Raw genomic sequence first — 20457 nt, forward strand, 5'->3', positions numbered from 1 at the left:
GTAAAAAAAAAGGGTATTTTGCCAAAATGAAAGTAGTTGCATGTTTTCTGAGACAAGACTATAACTCAAATACATACAAATATATCCCTACCAACAAATCTACAAACACTTAGGCCCTGACAAACTTATGGACCTCTAAGAATCACATTTTGTGCTGTGACACGTTTTTCATTACAACACCCGGCAAACTTTAAATAGCTCCACTGGCAAAACAAAACCGAGAATTAAGCTCATTTTCTCATTATTACCAACACACACAGACAAAACCTCCTGGAGTTTGCATGGAATGGCCCACCAGCAAAAAAGTATACCCTATATTGTTATTTGCTGCTTTGTTGTTTTTAGTCCTGCATCTTTTTATGGATTTAATGCAATGTTCTCTTTCTCTGCTTCTCTGTTATTCTGTTTTCCGTTTGCTTCTTTGCTCACTCTTTTTGTGATTTTGGTGCATTGTTTTTTTCATTCACCATGCTGTGCAGCCATTGGATGTGAGGAGAACTAAGGTTTGTCCTATGTTTGCGACATTGTGTGTGTGCAATACATAAGCATCTTTTAGTGTGCAGTAAATGCAGTCTTTAAGTTTTGAGGGAAAAGTATTCTTTGTCCACCCCTAACCCCCCTCCTCCACACACAGACACACGCACACACACACACAAGATTGCAGAACAGTCCATCATGTAATGGGAATAGTGGAAAGTACAGTTTAAAGACATTTGAACCTAGTCAGAAAACATTGCAGATTGTTTTTCTGGAACAATTGGAACAATTTCTGGAATACAGTGCAGTCGGTGGTTAATAATTGGGTAATTCCGTGAACAATCAACAGAGGTATGGGAGGTGACCACTCCAATTTTGCTCAAACTTCATGTACATGTTCTTTATATATTCAATAAAGAATATCCAAAACATTTGTCTCATTTGGTTTTCATTCTGGAGATATTGGCACCCAAAAAGTCACTTGGGTGGACTTGGGTTTCCAAACTCTGAGTGGAAATTGGAGTTTGTGTCGAATAACTAGTTTTTGGTCTACTTTCAGATTATGAACTCATAATACTGCTCAGAAAAACAGTTATGGTCATTTGAAAAATCATGCCACTTGGCAATTTATTTTCAATATTTAATGGCTTAATGCGTCACCATCACTTGGTGTACAACTTCTAAACTTTCGTGATGAGTGGATATTTTGGTTAAGAACAGCCACAAGGGAAATTAAGTCAAACAGATCATTTATTCATGATACATTTTGAAGAACATAAAGTTTCATATTGATTGGAAACTTTCTATCTTACTATCTACTTGATTGAACATCTAACACCTTTTGGTGATTTTCTGGCCAGATCCAACTTTGGCATGGTATGACTTTTCAATAAATGATTACGACATTACGACAAGTCTGGATACCATACACCAAGTTGTGCTGATGTAGGAAGCCATCAAAGTATTGAAAGAAAAATCGCCATGTGGCACTATTCAGCATTTTTCTTAGAGTTCTTAATCTGAAAATGGACAGAAAATTGTGTCAGAGTACACATTCCACTGCTTTAATGCCAAAGATATGACGTCCCAAATTTGACACAAATCATAATTTCCACTTGCGAGTGACTTTTTAGGTGCCAGCCCCCTTTTTTAAGAACCAATATCCTCAGGAGGACAAATTTAATGAGTGTAATGTTTTGCATGTTCTCTATTGAATATGGAATTGGTTTATTTTTATATGATAAATACAAATCTTATTAGCTACTCAGTTACACGGAAAGAGCTTTGAAGATTGTGTAGCCACAACAAGCTCTGTTTTGGTTTTTCAATGGAAACAAATGTTCTCTAAAAGGAGATAATACTGAATCTATCAATGTTTGAAAAAGAAAAAGAAAAATATACATTAAACAAAGGTATGTTATTGTGCTATAGTTGTGTGACTGTTGCTTATTGCTTTTTTTATTTTTGACCATGGTCCCCAGGGTCATTTGACAGATGCCCCTTTTATTAGTTACATTATTGCATTCTTTGTCTTCAAATTGGAGTTATTTATGGATTATCTCACAAATAAACTCAGTCTCATGCACACAGGATCACACTGTAAACACACTCTAGGCTTTATAGACCTCACTGTAAAACGTCATTATTTTGGCTGTCATTATATCCCTGTCTTCTATAATAATGAAAAGTATTTAGTGATAATGGTTTTGCTTCAGGCCTTCAGGGTTGATGAGGAGCCTGGCCTCTCCTTTGCTTTGCCTCACTAACGTGTTTTCCACCGGTGCTGCAGCACCTTCAGATGACCATCCAGGCCCTGCAGGATGAACTGCGCACGCAGAGGGACCTGAACCACCTCCTCCAGCAGGAGAGCGGTAACCGCGGCGTGGAGCACTTCACCATCGAGCTGACCGAGGAGAACTTCCGCCGGCTGCAGGCCGAGCACGACCGGCAGGCCAAGGAGCTCTTCCTCCTGAGGAAGACCCTGGAGGAGATGGAGCTGCGCATCGAGACGCAGAAGCAGACGCTGAACGCGCGCGACGAGTCCATCAAGAAGCTGCTGGAGATGCTGCAGAGCAAGGGCCTGCCGCCCAAGTCCATGGAGGAGGAGGGGGAGCGCAACCGCCGGATGGTCGAGGCCGAGTCGCAGGTGGGCCACCTGGAGGTCATCCTGGACCAGAAGGAGAAGGAGAACCTCCACCTGAGAGAGGTAGTGCCACCACCTTCTTTTACTGGTTTGTCATGGTCTGTCTCTTGGAAATGCGTTTCTTATTCTTTGTTTCCTCTGCTGGTTCATGCATGTGGTTGCCCAAAATGTGTGAAAACACAAGAGAGAGAGTTTAGACATAATTAGACATGCCTGTAAATATTTTTATTCAGAGCATTTTCACTGCTATTGTACTTTTATTACATTCAAATTACTTTTATGAAATTCAGTACTCTCTTTAAATACTGTGCGTGCAGCATATTTAGCATTTTTATTCTGTAGCACAGCCAAATAAAGCAATGCCTCTGAACAGACTGGATTAGGGGCATGTTGGTATTCAGATGTGGCAGTTTGCTGTGAAGCTCATGTTTGGTACTACAGGGCAGTAAATCAGGCTATGAGCCCTCTCACAGTGTGTTGTTTGCCTGCATGCTTCAGTTCTGCAGTCTCTCTGGGCACTTCGTCAGGAATCATAGTCTAGAAATAAACTCCACCAGTCAAGGGAGGTTTAATTTTTTTAATGCCTAAATCTCCATAGCGTAGCATTTTTTATAGCGCCTCTATTAGCAGCACTCAGGGCTTTCTGGGAAGCCACTGCATGGCTTAGTTGTGCTTTATAAGAATTTCTGCTAAGTAGCAGTAGGACTTTCCTGCTGCCACAGGTACAAAGGCTGGCCTTTTGTAGCAGCTCTGGGAAGCATGTAGCTGCCGTGTGTGCGAAGGTGAGTGCATGAGATCACTGCTGCTATTTTTATAGTGCCATGTCAGTTTAACACTCTTGGGACGTGTTTTTTCAGTTAAAAAAACAGGGTTTGTTTGAATGAGTAGAAATGTATGATTAATGAGTGTAAACAGTAGGTGTTTTCAAAAGGTGTTTTTTTCTTCTCTGAATTAAGATGTGATAATCTTGCACCCATGAGAGTAATTGGTTTGAAAATATTCTCTCAGACTAAGAGCAATGTCTTTCTAAGAAGCACAAGCTGAAGCGCAACTTGTGTCTGGCAGATTGTTTGGAAAGTTCTGTAACAATACTCTGCTGAACGTTTTCTACAAATGTGCTCTAAACGGTTTAAGAAGAATGCAGCAACATAACTTCCATCTACAGAACCGGTTTGGAGACATGGTTTAAAGCAGCACCGGCTTGTCTTCATGCTCATGTTAATCACCATCATTAGCCTTGGCACGGACTGGTAGAAAGGGGCGACTAATAGGAGATGTTCTCCATTAATTGAATTAGTTCTGAGGGAAATGCGCTGCAGTACTTTCCATTATGGCTGTTCTTTTTGCCAAATAAATTATTGTCTCTGCTTCTAAAGTACATTTTGTTCAGCTTGATCTTTGTTCAGTCAGAAGGGAATTACTGTATATACTGTAACTGAACAGTGCATCCAGTACCACCATTCACTGTACTGTGTCCCATGGTTGTCTTGTCTTTAATGTATGAATGACCTCACATTTAGACTGACTTTTAATTTAGCAGATAATGTAAATTTGAGCCACCTGTACATCGTAAACACTAGGTGGCAGCACAGGGTTACAGCTTGAAAGAATGAATGAATGAATAACCAAACACTGCTTGTATGTAGGACCCCCCCTGTGAAACACTACACTCATGTTTTGCCATAATTTACACTACAATACAGCTTTAGCTTTACAATAGCGATCAGACACCGTGTTTTTTGAAACCAGTTAAACTGGGGTATAATTGGACCACAGTATGTCAGGACCTTTCACCAGTTTGTTCTCAGTCACTGCCACAGTTAGGCAGGTGACATGGCTGTAAATACAAGGGAAAATGTGGATTTACTCTTTGACAGAGAGCGATTATTTTTACTGTGCTTTCAAAGTTTAAAGTGGAAAGGTTCCTTTCAGTCCCGTTTAGAAATTCTGCTTCGTATTATAATTGGGTGGATTACTCTACTCTTTCATTCTTTTGAGCGCTTTCTATAGAACATGTGTGTACCTTTTTAGCCAAAAGATGGCACTATACTACAAGGGCAGGGTGCTGTAGCTTTCTCTGTTGTGTTTTACTAGCTCTTCTCTGACTGAGAGACTGAATGGACAGGTTGCGGTTCAGGTTCAGAGAAGGTTCAGTGGCTTGCTCTGTTCTGAACATGGAGAGGTACAGCTGTCATTTCAACTTACCATCCAATTAGGCATGCAGCAGAGGGAAGGCATACAGTGCCTGTGGTTTGTGTTGTTGCTGTATTTCAGGTTGTCTTGCTGGTGCATTATATATTTCCCCCTGTGTTCAAACAACACTAGACAGCTAAAACTGAATGTCTTTTGCTTCTGCGTGGCGGTTGCTGTATAGCAGCGATTTTCCGCCTTCCTCATGATCGGATTTCCAGACGGCTGTAAAACATTATGGGCGGTTTGGCTATTTGGAAAATAGGTGTGTGGCTTCCATTAATATTTAAACATTGCATAATTTATGCACTTACCAGATTTTTTTTATTTGGGGTGACTTTTTACACCTCACACATTTGCACAGCTGTGTCGCTGTAGAAGTTATTTAAGTTAAGCAAGTATCTTGTCCCACCAAGGAGTTGAATGTATGTCCTACTGTTATACTGCCATTCCACAAAGCCCAATGCTGCCCAAACATGTTTCATTTCAATCTCTAAGTGAAGGCTAGACTGCAGCAGCAGGACAGCAGCCAGCAGGGACCCAGATATAGGAAAACATGAGTGGAAAATACTGCTCGAAACTAAATGTAGAAATGGTTATACTCTATATATATCTTTCTTCTGAACTGTGCAATTTTCATTGGGGTTGCAATTTTGAAATGTAATCAGCGTCATTTGCATCCCAGCCATGCAGATGTGCTGTTAATTACATAGACCTAGACCATTGTATTCAGGTTTTCAAATTCTGTTAATGTCGTTCAGCTGTGGTACAAAATGTATATGTGTATATTAACTGTGCGTGTGTGTACGCATGTTTGTTTGGACTCTCGATTTGACTTGGCATGGACTCTCCTGATTGCGTGTATTTTTATCCTAAATTAGTGTTGACTATAACTTCATCATATGTTTGCTTTGAACACAGTGCAGAGAGTGTGGGCTGGTGCCCGGCTCATTAGAGTGCATTAGTCTAGGTGGGGGTGGGTATAAATGACTAGATTGGCTTTCATTACAGTTGGTTACAAAATCACTAATCAACAGGAAGTTGTGTGCTGGGGCCTGTCAGCAGATGGTTTGGATGCAGAGATACTTTTGGGGACGCCCCCCCCCCCACCAACTCATGATGTCTGTCCCTGAAGTATTACTGCAGGCTTTTGGGGCCTCTTTTTGAAATGTACTATATTCTCAGAGAAAGTCAAGTTGAACAAATTGGTGTTTTACTCTTATTCCCCAAGGGTGCCAGGCATCCCTCCGGAGGAAGGTAAAAAAATAAAAAAGAGCCTTTTTGTTTCTCATTGTGAGACAGAAATACAGTTCTGGAATGTCAGCCCTAATCCGTAAAGTCCAGGCCTCAACATAAATTAAAACAGGGCTGGGGATAATATCGTTGCCTAATCTGCTTGTTGTTTGTTGCCTTTTTGGGTGATTCCTTTCTTTGTTTTTAGGTGGAACTTGGACAGACTGTTATTTACCACTTTACAGTATTTTAAAAGTTGAAATGTACAGTATATGATATTTTAGGCTGGAACAATCTCAGTGCAAACATATTACAGTGTTTCCCTAGATTTTCTCCAAGCAGGATGGTGGGGTACCTGGGAACTCAGCCACAGAATGCTAAAATGCTATAATTAGCCCAGAGCATTTTATAAAACACAGAAAAAATGGCATTAATTTCATTTAAATGAAAGTGCCATGTTAGTGTTGCCTACACGTTTGCCAGAACTCAACAATGAGATGAATTGGGGGGGAAATAATTTAATTTTTTTCATTATTATTTGTTGTCTATCCAAAAGAGGCTTAAACAGCAAATAGGTAAAGTTTGTTAAATAAATATTAAGTTATTTTAAGGCGTCCTGTGAGATCATTAAATGATAATGGGTGGTCTGGCTCAACTACCTGATCATGTGTTCCCATTTGTGAGAATGCAAGTCCCTGCTCAGTGATCGAATTAATTTGATATTTCCACTGCAGGAAATGGTGGAATCTGTGTTTGATTTGTATTTCATCTGCATATCAAAGGGATTTAGTTCTTGTTTAAGCAAACATTGCATGGTTTTTAAAAAGAATTTAAGAAAACATCAGGGAGTATAGTGGTCATCCAGCCTGACCGTGACACAGATGGGACAGTTTTATTCTTGTCTTTAAACAGTGAATAGAAGGGTATTGCTCAGGGGTAAGACTGGCAAGTCTTTTAGAGTATTACAAGACTCTTTATAGGTATTACAGAAGAAGCACAGTGAAACTCATAGGCTGTACCTTGTGGAGTTAAAGATGTGTGAGACCCTCTGGGTTGAATATGAAGCTGAGAAAGACTGGAGCATTGCTCCTCTTTCCTGTCTGTCACCTATTCTCTTCTCGTAACTTGTAAATAGCCTACATTGAAAATAGCAACTGTTTTGTTCTGAAAAACAGAGTAGGCTTCGTACTTCAGTTCTTCCAGTGCAAGTACAGTTGGGATTCATGAGAAGCAGTGAAATGAGGGGAAAATATAACATATTATTTGTTAGGAATGCTAAATAATTCTACATAAAAATGCTTACTCATATAGCTCTGGACATCGGCACTGAGGAGCACTGCTCCCATAGCAGAGGAGGAGGCGTGGAGTATGAACTTGGCACTCACCACATGTTGGACACTCCATTGCAGTTAGTGAGAAATCACGGCCAGCGTTAACACTATATATTGTTGATCACTTTAGCATTTCCAGCTTAAATACCATTTGGCTATGTCATGATATATTTTTGTGCCCATATATTGAGACAGGGGAACATTTAGGGTTGGAAAATAATAACTTTGGCAGATTGACACTGCAGTTTTATGCGCAGTCATAATATTTTTAAATGTAACATTAGATGTACATTAAATGTAGCATGATTTGTCTATGCATCATTGAGGTAAAACAGCAGGTATACTCACTGTTTATACAGGGACTGACCCGAGTCATTTCATTCCACGTAGCATTGCCAGACACCTGTCCTAAACTTTCTAAGACTTTCCCAGCCAACAGAACTCTGCCACCTGATACTTTACTTTGTATTTATCTTCAGTCAAAAATACAACTTACTTGAATAAATCTCCAAAAAGGATTGCTTTTTTATCAGTGTAGGATGTTGCAAAATGCTACAATCTGGTTTATTTGAAATTTGAATGGAACAAAGCCTAAATTTTTCATTGATTTGGCCAACCAGAAACCAGTTATAAACCAACTTGAAAACACCTGATCTGGCACACAAAGAAGTATGCATTAGTAAAGTAATCTTATAGTACAGAAGTTATCAATCTTGTTATAGATTACATCAGTGAAACAAAATGTTGTCAAGAATATGATATGAATCTATTATATTTTCAAAGTGGATTATTTGAAAATGTGAAAAATTCTAGTTTACAAATGGAGCAAATGTTTTTTTTTAAAGCCTTGTGTGACAAAGCTTGAAATTTATGGGGCTGAGGGGTGTGTCGTGTGACCGCAAATCTGTGAAAGCGTGACCTATGGACACAGCTAATCCTGCTGGAAACACTGTGGTGTTCCCACCGCTCCAAGTAGAGAGTTTGTGTTACATTTTTCCACTTTAAAAAAGCAATTGTCATGACTTACCATACAAGCTAGCAACCTGAAAGACTCCCCCCAACCCCCCACCCCTCTTCCCAAGGGGCAATGCTTTTAAAGAATTTCTGACTCTGGGGTGGCTAGAGGTCTGAAAAACATGAAAAGCAAAGCTGCCTCTGTGAATAAACTCTTACATATTTCAAAGATTCTCAACCCCGCCACTTCATGCTTTTGACCTCGGGGTGGGTGAACATGAGTTAACCGTTTACTGCTAGTCGAGGAACCCTTTGTTGGGACTGCTGTTATTTTTGAGGAAATGCCTTATTAAACACTTCTCAATGAAAGGGTTTGTAATTGACCATCTGCTTGGCTGTATTGAGACAATTATTGCCTCTCCCATCATTTGTCTCTGCCAGATGACTGATATCTTCCTCCTGATAGCCTACCTCTGTTCCGGAACAACGTCTGCGCAACAACATGGCACTTTGGAGAAAGAAACCAAACAAAATAAGGAGTTGCCGGGGGTTGAATCTGACTCTGCACAAAACGCACCTTTTGCTGCAGTAATTTTGAGCTGAGACGTAAGAAAAGAAATGTGTACGTTTCTACATTTGAAGGGTTTTTTTGGCAGTGTGTCCAGACATGAAAAAGTAGTCATTAATGATTGAGCCCAGGGGGATTGTAATTGCTTTTAATGGGGGGCTGTTGAGCCGTGCGGTGGTGGAGCCCCATCAGTAGTTTTTGCCAAGGTGCTAAGTTACATGGTTTACAGTATGGGCTTTGTCTTATAAAGGCCCTAACATTCAGAATCTGTTATACAATTTCATTGGATTTCATTACCCGCATATGGACTTTCCTGTATAAGAACGCACTCTTCTGGATGCTTCCACACGAACACATGCATTTATATTTGCTTGGTACAGTATGTTGACGGTGCCGGAGTATGTACTTACTCTATGTACACCCACCCCAGCAAGTGTTTATTTTTGAAATTGCTGCACTGATGGCACAGGGATTACAGATGTCAGACCTGACTACTCTCCTGTATAAGATTCTGCGCCACGGCTGAACCTGATTCCTACTTTTTGTGTGCATGTAGACGGGTTAGAATGGAGCCCCTTTAGTCATCTGTCCCCCTTCCGCAGTGGGACGCTAGCTCGTTTGGTAAACGTTAGAGGCAGCAGTATTTGCCCAGATGTTGAACAATCCTCAGTGCTGGTGTGGAGACGTGGCGTGGAGACTGATGCAGCACTATGGCACATTTTCAATCGAGGGCCAGCAGGCTTTAATCATGTTTTCCAAATAAAGTATGCCACATGCTTTTGTTTCTTAAAAAAAAAAAGCATTTCAGTGACGACCAAGCTCATTACGGACTTGATTCAATCAATGTTGCCCTCAGTGTGCACTTACAAATCGCGATGTTCTTGCAAGTGTATGCGAGTGTTTGGCTTTATTCTGCACTAACACAGATGATCAGTTCATGTGGTTGATGACTGAACTCGCTGATCTTTGTATGCACAAGAAAAAGAACGACAGAGTTATTGTGATGATAGGAAGTTAGATTCCTGGCCTGTATTGTGTAGAGCATGTATAAAAATGTACTTTTCTTAAATGTAAATGGAAGTAGGGACAAAGTGCATTGTGGGACAAAATGGGGTGTGCTGGGATAAGTGATACTATAATGTAATGAAAATATGATTTTAAGAAAGCTTTTATCAAGAAAACCTCAATAAAAAGGATTCCATATTCACAGCATGTAATATGCTTTATACACACTCTGTTGATATTCAAAAAGTAATACACACCCATTCTCTGTAAACCTCATAGGCCACACATTTGGCAGGGTATATAAAGAGAAGTATGATCCCAGAATTCTGTCAGCACCATGTGTAGATCTAAAACCAGTCTTGAGCAAATTTGTGCAAGCTACATACTTATGAATTAATCAGTTGGTTAATTAACTGCTTAATTAAGTAAGTTATTAATTCATTAATATTGTGCCTTTTGTGGGGTTTTTGTGTGTGTGTGTGTGTGTGTGTGTGTGTGTGTGTGTGAGAGAGAGAGAGAGAGAGAGAGAGAGAGAGAGGGAGGGGGTGAGATACTATACTATCCAAATCCAATACTATAATCTAAAGGTTTAATTGAGAGTGATTCCTGGCTTAATGCTGTTTCCTGGATATTCAGAATTTGGCATGTGACCTGTTCAATTTCTGTCGGTGCAGTTACACACTGTTATTGATCTTCACATTTACAGATACATCATGCTGCTTTTCATCACAGGGTGGCAGCCTTTATCTAGTGCATCATTTCCCTGTGCACATGCAAGATCTCTAACACTACATTAGTCCCATGTTACATTTGATGTTACCACATATATCTATCTGTACACTTAATCCAAGTCATTGGCTTTTCTGTTGTGTAGTCTAGAAAACTGAGTGTATAAAATATAGGCTCATTTAAAAGCTGAACTTTATGCAGTTTTCGCAAGAGAGAAAATGTAATTATGACACGTATGGAATGTAACTTGTGAAAAAAGTCAGTTATCACAAAAATCCAATGCCATGCCATTTGTAATGTTTTCGCACTCTGATTTTCGTGTGTAGTGTGTCAGTGCAAAGTTAATTTGTTTATTCCTCTTTAAACCTCCACTGTCTGAAATTGCAGAAAGCGTGTATTTTGGTTTCAGAGTTTCTGTTCGCATCCCCCTAAATCAGTAAACACTATATCGGATTTCTCAGGAGCTGACATGTTCTGGGAAAATCTTTTATTTTGGATGAGTAAACAAATGTTGCGTTCAAACTTTGCCAGATATAGAGAATGTTTGAAGGTGTGCTGAACTCCCGCTGGAAACTTTAAAGCACTTTGAGGTCTGGGTCAAAAATGCACAATAAGGCTTTGGTTGAGCTTCTTGCTATTAATCACCTTAGATTCCTGCGAAGGTCTCCACAGTTCCTGGTCTCCTTTTGGATGCACAGATGTCTGGTCAAATTTCCACATTGACTCCTCCACTCGAGTATGGCACAAACAGTGGCTAATATCCAGGGACCCATTACCGTAGCGGTCTCCGTCTGAGACTGAATCTGAAAACCATCCAGTCTCTTTGGAGAAGATTGCCTTTGAGTGATTTGTTAAACGCTGGTTGTTATTGGGTTTTGCTGTACCAATGTGGAGAGGGAAGTGCCAGCTCAACTCAACAGTAGGCAGCATGTGCTTGTGTAACTCTATCTCCAGGGCTCCCTGTAACCTCTGTGAGGGCTAGGGTTACCTTACCGAGAGAACAGACACGTGGACAAGATATCACATCTCAGAGAAATGAGGGCCAGAGGCCCGTGTTTAATAACTGGGAAAATAAGATGAGGGCAATCATAAAGTAAGTTAGTCATCCAATGGAAGGAAGGGTTGTTTAAAAACATTAAACCCAGGCAAAGTGCTTGGCTGATTATAACAACCACTTATCTGTAAATTTCACAATTATTTTATTTATGTGTACACCTGACAAGTCTGAACTAGTCTTTTACTTTATATGTCAAATACAGTATTTATCAAAGTAACAAAACTTCATCAGAGAAGAACAACCCTAGGTTTCTGGAATTTCATTTTGTTAAGCCGCAAGGTTCTCTTGTAAGTATCAAAGCTGGTCTTTTATATATTTTATAAAATCTCACTTCCAAAGGGCTCAGATAGGACTTGCTCACTCTCCTCCAAAATATATGATGTCTCCTCATTTTGCAGTCCACCAGGCAGGCTCACACAGACATGGATTTGGATAAGGGCATTTAATGTGTAAACTTGTGCAGATTGTGGGGGTAGCCTCCCATTGTGTTGAATTGCCGAATTTGTGTGCCATGGCCAACCTAAACATATTTCCTATACAGATGTTTACTTGTACAGACTCAATAGAGACTTTTAATAACAGTATAGTAACAGTATAATAAAGACTTGTCCCTGGTTGACCAGGTGTGGTTGCTGGTGTCTGGTGAGACATGGATGGCCTGCTGAGTCCGACCATCACCCAGGTCTGTCACAATAAACTGCTCGATTGACCCATCCACCCAATAGAACCGTGCCTTAACCGCTCAAGTGATCCAGCCTTTTTGTTAAACGTGATTGTAGTCTGTTAACAGATGGGATGAAGTTCCAAAAGCTATCTGTAAGAGCAGGTCCCGTTTTAAAGTGATAGGTGTGCTTTACTAGTTGGTCATGCACAGTTTTGTATTATGGAACTGCTATAAAGAGCGCTCTGCAAAACAGCTTGTTGCTATAAGCAATAGTTAAAATTATTTAATTATTAGCTTTTCTTATTTTTAATAACTTGAATAAGCTTTATCAGAAGCTGTGGACATTAAACACAGGGAACATTTACTTGGAAGCCCTGCATCAATATACTCCCAAGTTAAAGGCTCTTAAAAGTTAGTTTGATAAATTCTTTGTATTTCCAGCCAAAACCTTTCCCTGGATTATTTTTATAACAGACACGATGCAAGATGATGAATTTGTCACACACTATTTTAAGAAAATATATCTCTGTTTAATTAGATTTCCCCAGATGTGCCGTCTCTAAAGACACAAGAAAAATAGTTTTTGTTTGAGAAGCCTAGATGATGTTTTAAAGAGGGTAGCCCACTGGGGGTTTTTACAACAGTTGTCATAAAAATCTGTCAAAAGGCCTTCATAACAGGGCCTCTGCAATAGCAAACTTTACCAGAAAATAATGCATGTGTATGCGCTATTAGCACCAATAATGTAAAAATAAAGAGAGTTTTCATTTCTTTAAGAATTAAGTATTTGTTTTTGGAAATAGAATTGGCCCTTGTCATCGAATTCTGTATTGTATAATTCATATTGAGTGTTGTACACTTTTATGCAGTATATTTAGAAAAAGCACGAAAGGTCCAGGTTGTCTGCACAATGTAACCCAGCCAGAACACTTTTTTTGCAGTCAATAAGAATGTAGGGAAATGTTCTCTGCAATGTGAAGAAATAGATGCCGTGCTGCGATTGGACGGAATTCCTGTAACACTTTGTCTTGTAGCCAGTTTATCTTGAACACAACTGCAGAAATGTGAATTTTTGTTTTATGTTCAATGGTCTTGCTTTTATGTAATGGTCTTGTAACTTAATCTTGCAGTTGGAAGCTGTTTCGGTCAAAGATATTCTGTCCTGCTGTACCTATGTTGTTTCATAGCAGGTCTCACTAAATGTTCCATTAAGTAAACTCCACTTGTAAAGGGCTTGTTTTCTTGAGAAATCTTGATGATTTGGGCTAATTCTGTTTCTTTCTCTCACTGATTCATTGGTGCAGAATCCATACTGAAATTTCAGAAATGTCACTTTCTGTTTCCAAAGAGGGAAATGTGCTAGCTTAGTGAGCTTAGTCTCAGCCAAGACATCCATTAGCTGGTGTGCCTGATATATGACTCATTGACAGAGGTGTCAGGATGCTGTTTTATTTATGCATTCATTTTCTTTCCAAAAAAGTTTCTCCTCCAAAATATTTGAAGAATGGAATTGTTTATTACCTTCATAGGAATGCATACAGAAAGTACGCATTCATTGATATAGCATATAGTGACTTACTAAAAACTTTATATGCCATTTCCTTTGTTACAAGTTCAGCTTTAGCTTTAAGCTTTAAGCTTATTAAAGCTTAAAGACATTTCCTTTCATTTCTATATACTGTAGTTTACATTTATTAGTTGATGGTGTGCTGCAAATTATTTTTTTCTACATAGCTGCATACTGCATAGAGGAATCTCTTATTGTTGAGTTTTGTCCCCTTAGTTACATGCCTAATGTACTAGTGAGTTTAATATGTTACCATCTATAAAGGCTGAAGTCATTTAGATCACATTTCTTCCCCATTCTGACATTTGGTCGGAAAACAAGTGGACCTCTTGACCATGTCTGCATGCTTGTATGCATTTAGTTGCTGGCACATTATTGCCTCATTCAATATTTGCATTAACAAGCTAGTGTACAGCTCTACCTAATAAAGTGCTCAGTGAGTGTATAAAGGTTTATGTTAACTGATTGGAGTGAATGGTTCCTTGTGGCAAACATAAATGAATATTAATGTTTATATTTATTCAGTAAACCTGATCAACATCACGCCGTGCTTGAATTGAATTTATACACATGTCACAGGAGAGCAGCGCACTGGGATTAATTTTAGCTATGGTCCTGTATTCCTCGCTGCTCATACTAGAGATGTCTGTTTCTAATTATCATTCCTTTTCTTCTACCCAATATTTTAGATGGCATTTATACGTGTGTGTATGTGTGTGTAGTCTGTACACCATCTCTCTCTCTTTCTGTTCCTGACTCTCATACAGTATGTTGTCAGTATGTGTATACAACTGAGAGAGATGTTTGTGGAATTGTCCTTAATTTGTACAAGGCATGTTTTAGTGTTTTTGGGGGGGAAACGAAATCTTAGAAAGGCTGCTTAATTCATTGCGTCCCATCACTCTTAATCAGGCCTTTGAGCTGTACAGTAATTAAGACACGCTGCACTGTAATGCCTGTGGCCTGGAGCACATTGCTGTTCTATAGCAGCCATGCCCGCAAAAAGTGTATTGGGATGAGGTATGCTGTAATATGAAATCAAACTAAAGTTTCCGTTTACAGTGCTAAACTGATTAATAATTTAATTATCATGCATAATGCAAAGTATAGTGAGTATTTGAAGTGGTTCTGGATTTATGCTTAGGGGAGTATAACTGTAGTCATGATAATTATAATATCAGTTATCACACTAGCATAATAATATGTAGTCAGTTATGAGCAGCAGTTAAAATGTGTGTGCAACTAGCCTTTTCCCCGTGAAGTTTAAAGCATGAGAATGTTCAGTTACAACCCTTATCAAAAAGAACAGAGGACACAGCAAATTGCTCTCCCCTGGTTTTCTCAAGCATTTCCTCTTTGATTTATTGTCAAATTGGAGTTGTTGGGAGGAAAACACAGATGTCTGTGTGCGAAATTGGTAGTAAAATGATGTCTGGCTTCCTCTCCTGAATATTTTAGGTCACTTTAGTGTACTTTGCCTAAAGGATATCCACCGTAATTAAGCTTATAAAAATGAAACACCTTTTTATAGAGAAAGGTGGTGTTGCTCATTCTTGTCATTTTGGATTCTTCTACGTGAACATTAAATTGCTTGTAAACGGCATTTCTAAGTCTCTTTGTTGCCCATGAAAGGATGGGTATCCTGCAGGGATAAAGGCTCATTGGCTCACGAGTAGAGGGATAGACTTGGGGCGCACGGATGGCCTTCGCCCGACCTCACGACTACCTGGAATTTGGGCAGAACATTTTCAGGGATGTCAGCCCTGTCATTGCACTTAACGTTTCTCTGGCACAGAGACAGCCTAATGAAGGAAATGAGGGGACAATGCTGGATCCTGTCTGGGTGAATGTCTGTCTGGACAATGATAAGCATGCTAATGGACAGGGACATCTCACAGTCCGGAGTTGGGTTTCATGGGCACAAAGGAGAGGCTCCACTGGCCCTTTGTTAGATTGTCAGCCCAATGACAAATATGGACCTGCTGCTGTAGCCAACCGCATGAGCTGTGGAATGCCTGTGCACCCCTCAAGGGACAACAAAGCGGTGCTGGGAGCCTTAAAAACTCCATTAAAGGTGAAACGGGTTCCAGTTGTGGTTGCTGTGATTTGTGACCTGTATTGAACAACAATAATAACAAAAGCTGCGGTGGAAAGAGCTCCGAAGAGCCTGGTAAACTGTAAATGTTCTGCTTCATGTTGTTAATAACATACACTCACTGAGCACTTTATTAGGGACACCTGTACTCCTGGTTATTCTTGCGATTATCTAATCAGCCAATCATGTGGCAGCAGTGCAGTGCATACAATCATGCAGATACAGGTCAGGAGCTTCGGTTAATGTTCACATCAAGCATCAGAATGTGGAAAAAATTTGATCTCAGTGATTTCGACCATGGCATAATTGTCGGTGCCATTCGGCCTGCTTTAAGAATTTCTGTAACTGCTGATCTCCTGGGATTTTCACGCACAACAGTCTCTAGAGTTTACTCAGAATGGTGTGAAAAATAAACATTCAATGAGCGGCAGTTCTGTGGGCAACAACACTTTGTTAATGAGAGAGGTTAGAGGAGAAGGGCCAGACTGGTCAAAGCTGACAGGAAGGTTACAATAATGAAAATAACCACTCATTACAAGAGTGGTATGCAGTAGAGCATCTCTGAACACATAACGCATCAAACCTCTAAGTGGATAGGCTACAGCAGCAGAAGACCAAAAAGTCTAAAAAAACAAGTCTAATAAATTCTTAATAAAGTGCTCACTGAGTGTACATGCTTTCTTCATTATATCTTTGTGGTCGGGTTTACTTTTATTTCACGTTTATAGCTTGTGCACAGCTGTACTTGATTTACTTTATTACATTTTGCATACCCATAGTCTTTTTAGCTAGAAATGCTTATATTCAAATGAACACTGTATCACAATATGTATTTTTCTGAGAATGTTACTGTATTAACTGTATACTGTTAATGTCTTCTGTGAAGAGTACAGTTGTTTATGTTTGAGGGATGATATGTGCTTTCACAGCTCGGATAGAAGTCCTCAGATTATGTATTGAGATACTTTATTTTGAAGTAGGCCTATGGGCATCCTTTCTTTGAGACCCGCTGTATGTTCTGTATTATTTAAGTACAATGTTATGTTTTATTGATTTCCCGGCTGTATGTCAGGGAGAGCTGTCCTTTGAACCATACAGACCCCAGCACAGTGCAAGGCAGGCCGCTGCAGTCTGGTTACTGTATGAGTGTATGAGTGCTTTTGTTTATAGTTATTCCTGGTCATAGGTGGTAGCACAGTGTGTGCATGCGTGCGTGCTTTCTTGCATGTGTGTGTTGGAGGGAGACATGGAGTGGGTATGTGCTGGTATGCTGCTCTCATTACAGGTCATGTTCCTCTGAATGGGGTTGATGCTAAAATAGTGAAAGAGAGGGATAGCGGACAGATCACTGAAGAGGAAAGGAGCTTAAACAGGGTAAAATGCTGGTGTCACAGCTTTCTTTAAGGCTATGGCTATGGGGAGCAAGGCTTCAAGAGGGTGAGCCACTCGAGGGGCTGGGATGTAATGTGGTACGGTACAGGAGTGGGATTGTGTCCCTTTTCGCTACTGTTTTTTCAGTCATCCTTCTTCCTGACCTCTTCCAGTAAACACTTACATTTGGTAAACTGCTGTGGAATGCAGGGCATGTTAAGGTTTTTTATTTCCATTTAGGATTCACATCACACAAGATAATGCCATTTGCAACCTAATGTATTATTGCTTACAAGGTTGCAGTTTCTAATATAAAGCATCAAATGTGAAAGGCCCTTCCTAAAATGAATGTGACTCCGCTAGTTATTGGGCTATTACACTGTAATGCTATCTAGTAGTTATTGAACAGTATCATTCTTGTATTGATTGACAGTAACACATGTCCATTTCATACCTCAATTTGTATTCCTGGGAAATTCTTTTTATTTCTCTTTCAGTACGCTATGGGACTAAACTAAAACGGTAGCCATTTTGACACTTGCATTTTAGGTCTCCGGTGACCATGTCATCCCAACAATGACATACTTGAGAATATTTTACTTGAAATACATATTGGTTCCTGCTAGTTCTGCATAATACCTGGCTAGTTCAAGTTGTTAGTTCAAACTGTGTTTTATTTTCTTTCATTTCGTGCTTTGTTCAGTATAGCAGTGTCAGGTGATATGGCAGTCACAGAAAGATGGGTGTGACTCTCATGCTGCATTAGGCATCAAAGGAGTCCTTCCACTTTTACTGAATGATTCATTATGCTTTTAAAAACATTTTAACTTGTGCTGCACCTGTCTATTTACCTTGTCCTTTTCCATCTTGCTTAAATAAATGGTTTTCATCATATTCCCAATGTTAGGTAGCATATTGTACCTGTCTTGCAAAATACACCATTTATTTAATAGCAGCAAGGCCAAGGATTCGATTTTCCCTAGCACCATTGCCTGATAATATTACATTCCATCCACATTCATAATAACTGTGGTTTGGTGTGTGTGCAGATCAGACACAGCTCATTAGCTTTGCTTGAGCACAATATAGATTTTACTTGCAGCTGTACTCTTTGCAAATCAATGTGGTCTGATTTCCTGATCTTTCAGATGTATTTCAGTGATAAAATTCCTCTCGTTAAAAGAGCTGACATTTTTTTTTGAAGAGGTGTTTGGCCGTACAGTAAGATGGACTGGATGGTTGGGATGATTACTCAGTGTGTGCGTGTGTACGTGTGTGGGTGTGTGTGTGTGCGTGTAGGTCACAGTTGACATTCATTATTGATAGAGGCTTGCAAATCGCGCATGTGCCAGCAGAATGTGTTGTTTGCGAACGAGAGCTCAGTAACAATGAGATGGTGAACGGATGCACCTGTAGCAAAAAAAATAGCTTTCTTTCTGCTTTTCAGAGAGGTTATAGAAACGCAGCGAGTGAGTGAGTGCTAGAGGGAGACAGCCTGACCGAACGAGATAAAGAGAGAGAGAGAGATGTAGTAGAGGGAGGAAGAGAGAAAAACAAGAGTGCCTGTGTTTTTATTTGTGGTCTACATAAAGTAATGGGATGATGAGCCGTCAAGCTTATTTCTACCGGGTGCCTCCGCAGGAGCTGCACCGGAGGAACCAACTGCAGCAGGACCCGGCGAAGACCAAGGCGCTCCAGAGTGTCATAGAAATGAAGGTAAGGCCTTCCTTTTACCTGGCCGGCAGACCTCCGGGAGCCTGGCTTTCCCTCATCCCTGTGCCTCCCCCCTGAGCCCTGCTCAGACTCTCTGTCTCTCGCTGTTTGTTTTGCCTGTGAAGTTTAACATGGATCCGTGACACCCACCCCAGTACGGTGTGCAGTGTATCCAATTTAAAAACAAGAAAAGCAAAAAGAAAATACCATGTCCGTGACCGCGTAACATCCAAACGTGTGTTTGTTTTCACATTTTCACTCGGTAATTAATTCACGGAATGCCTGCCACAGACACCATTTGTGTGGGAGCCTGCCAGTTGTTACACATAGCTCACTTTTAGCTTGGCTTCGCCAGGGATACCTGATAACTGGGACGAAATTGAATCTCTTCCCGAATGGTCGATCCATTACATAGGTTGTTTTTTATTTTTGAAGTTATTGATCTCTGTTGCCCAGTATGGTACCGGTCCCATCTTAATAAAGGATCAAAGGCGAGGTGATGCTATAAGTGAGCCACTTAAAGCAGAGCAGTTTTGTAATGCTACCTCTCCTCTATGGTAAGTAAGGATGTGCCAACTCCTGAAATGTCAGTCAAAACTTCCAATGCCATCACCAGAGTGTTTCTAATGAATAATAGAATGCATATTATATTAAATAACTAAAGGTCATACAGTGAACATCGCTCGTAACAAACATAAGGATTTTGGGTGCAAGTGTGCTTTATTTTAGATGATGTAGCTGTGGTGGTCTCAGAATGGATTGGCATGTCTATCACAGAAAGTCAAGATAAGCCTAATAACTGGAATACATTTTTCAAGTTTGTCCCTAACATTACATATGGAAGCCTCCCCTCTTGTTTCAGGCCTTTCATGTTAGCTGCAAAATATAGATGTGGCATTGCTATTACTGTACATGTGTTGAAGATTTTAAGTGGTGTGTCCAGCAACAGCATGATTTTTATATCCAATCCCACTCTCCTTTTAGCCATTTTACTGATTAAACCTAAATTAAATGGTTATTTTCTTTGTTTTAAATGTTAAACGGCTGTCTCATTTGGTATGACGTACCATGAAAAATGCATCAAGAAAGAATCATGGTGAAAGTGAATAGTTTCCATGACAACTAAGCAAGTAAGTGCTGGATATGGTGTCAATGAAAACTCAGAACCTTGCTCATGTTAGTCATGTTTTTGCATGAATAACGTAGAATCCAGAGAGTTATAGATAGAATCATGGTGTGCTCTTCGAGACTGTCTTGCCTCCAATGGATACATACACTACACTAAACAGAGTCACTTGAGAAGTGGCAAAAAATAGACCAGTAGACCTTAACACTTCCATATATACTGTAATTATCAAAG

General features: G+C 39.9%; 1 protein-coding gene across 1 annotated transcript in view; it reads left to right on the forward strand.

The window, feature by feature from the left end:
* Nucleotides 1-20457, forward strand: part of LOC133139518 (ERC protein 2-like) — a 195134-nt gene that overhangs the window by 26992 nt on the left and 147685 nt on the right. Inside the window, exons 3-4 of the mRNA XM_061259094.1 lie at nt 2267-2683; nt 19026-19100. Coding sequence (XP_061115078.1) covers nt 2267-2683; nt 19026-19100 — 492 coding nt within the window. The remainder of the gene's footprint in view (nt 1-2266; nt 2684-19025; nt 19101-20457) is intronic.

The sequence above is a fragment of the Conger conger genome, chromosome 10 (assembly GCF_963514075.1).
Source record: "Conger conger chromosome 10, fConCon1.1, whole genome shotgun sequence".
Taxonomy (NCBI): Eukaryota; Metazoa; Chordata; class Actinopteri; order Anguilliformes; family Congridae; genus Conger; species Conger conger.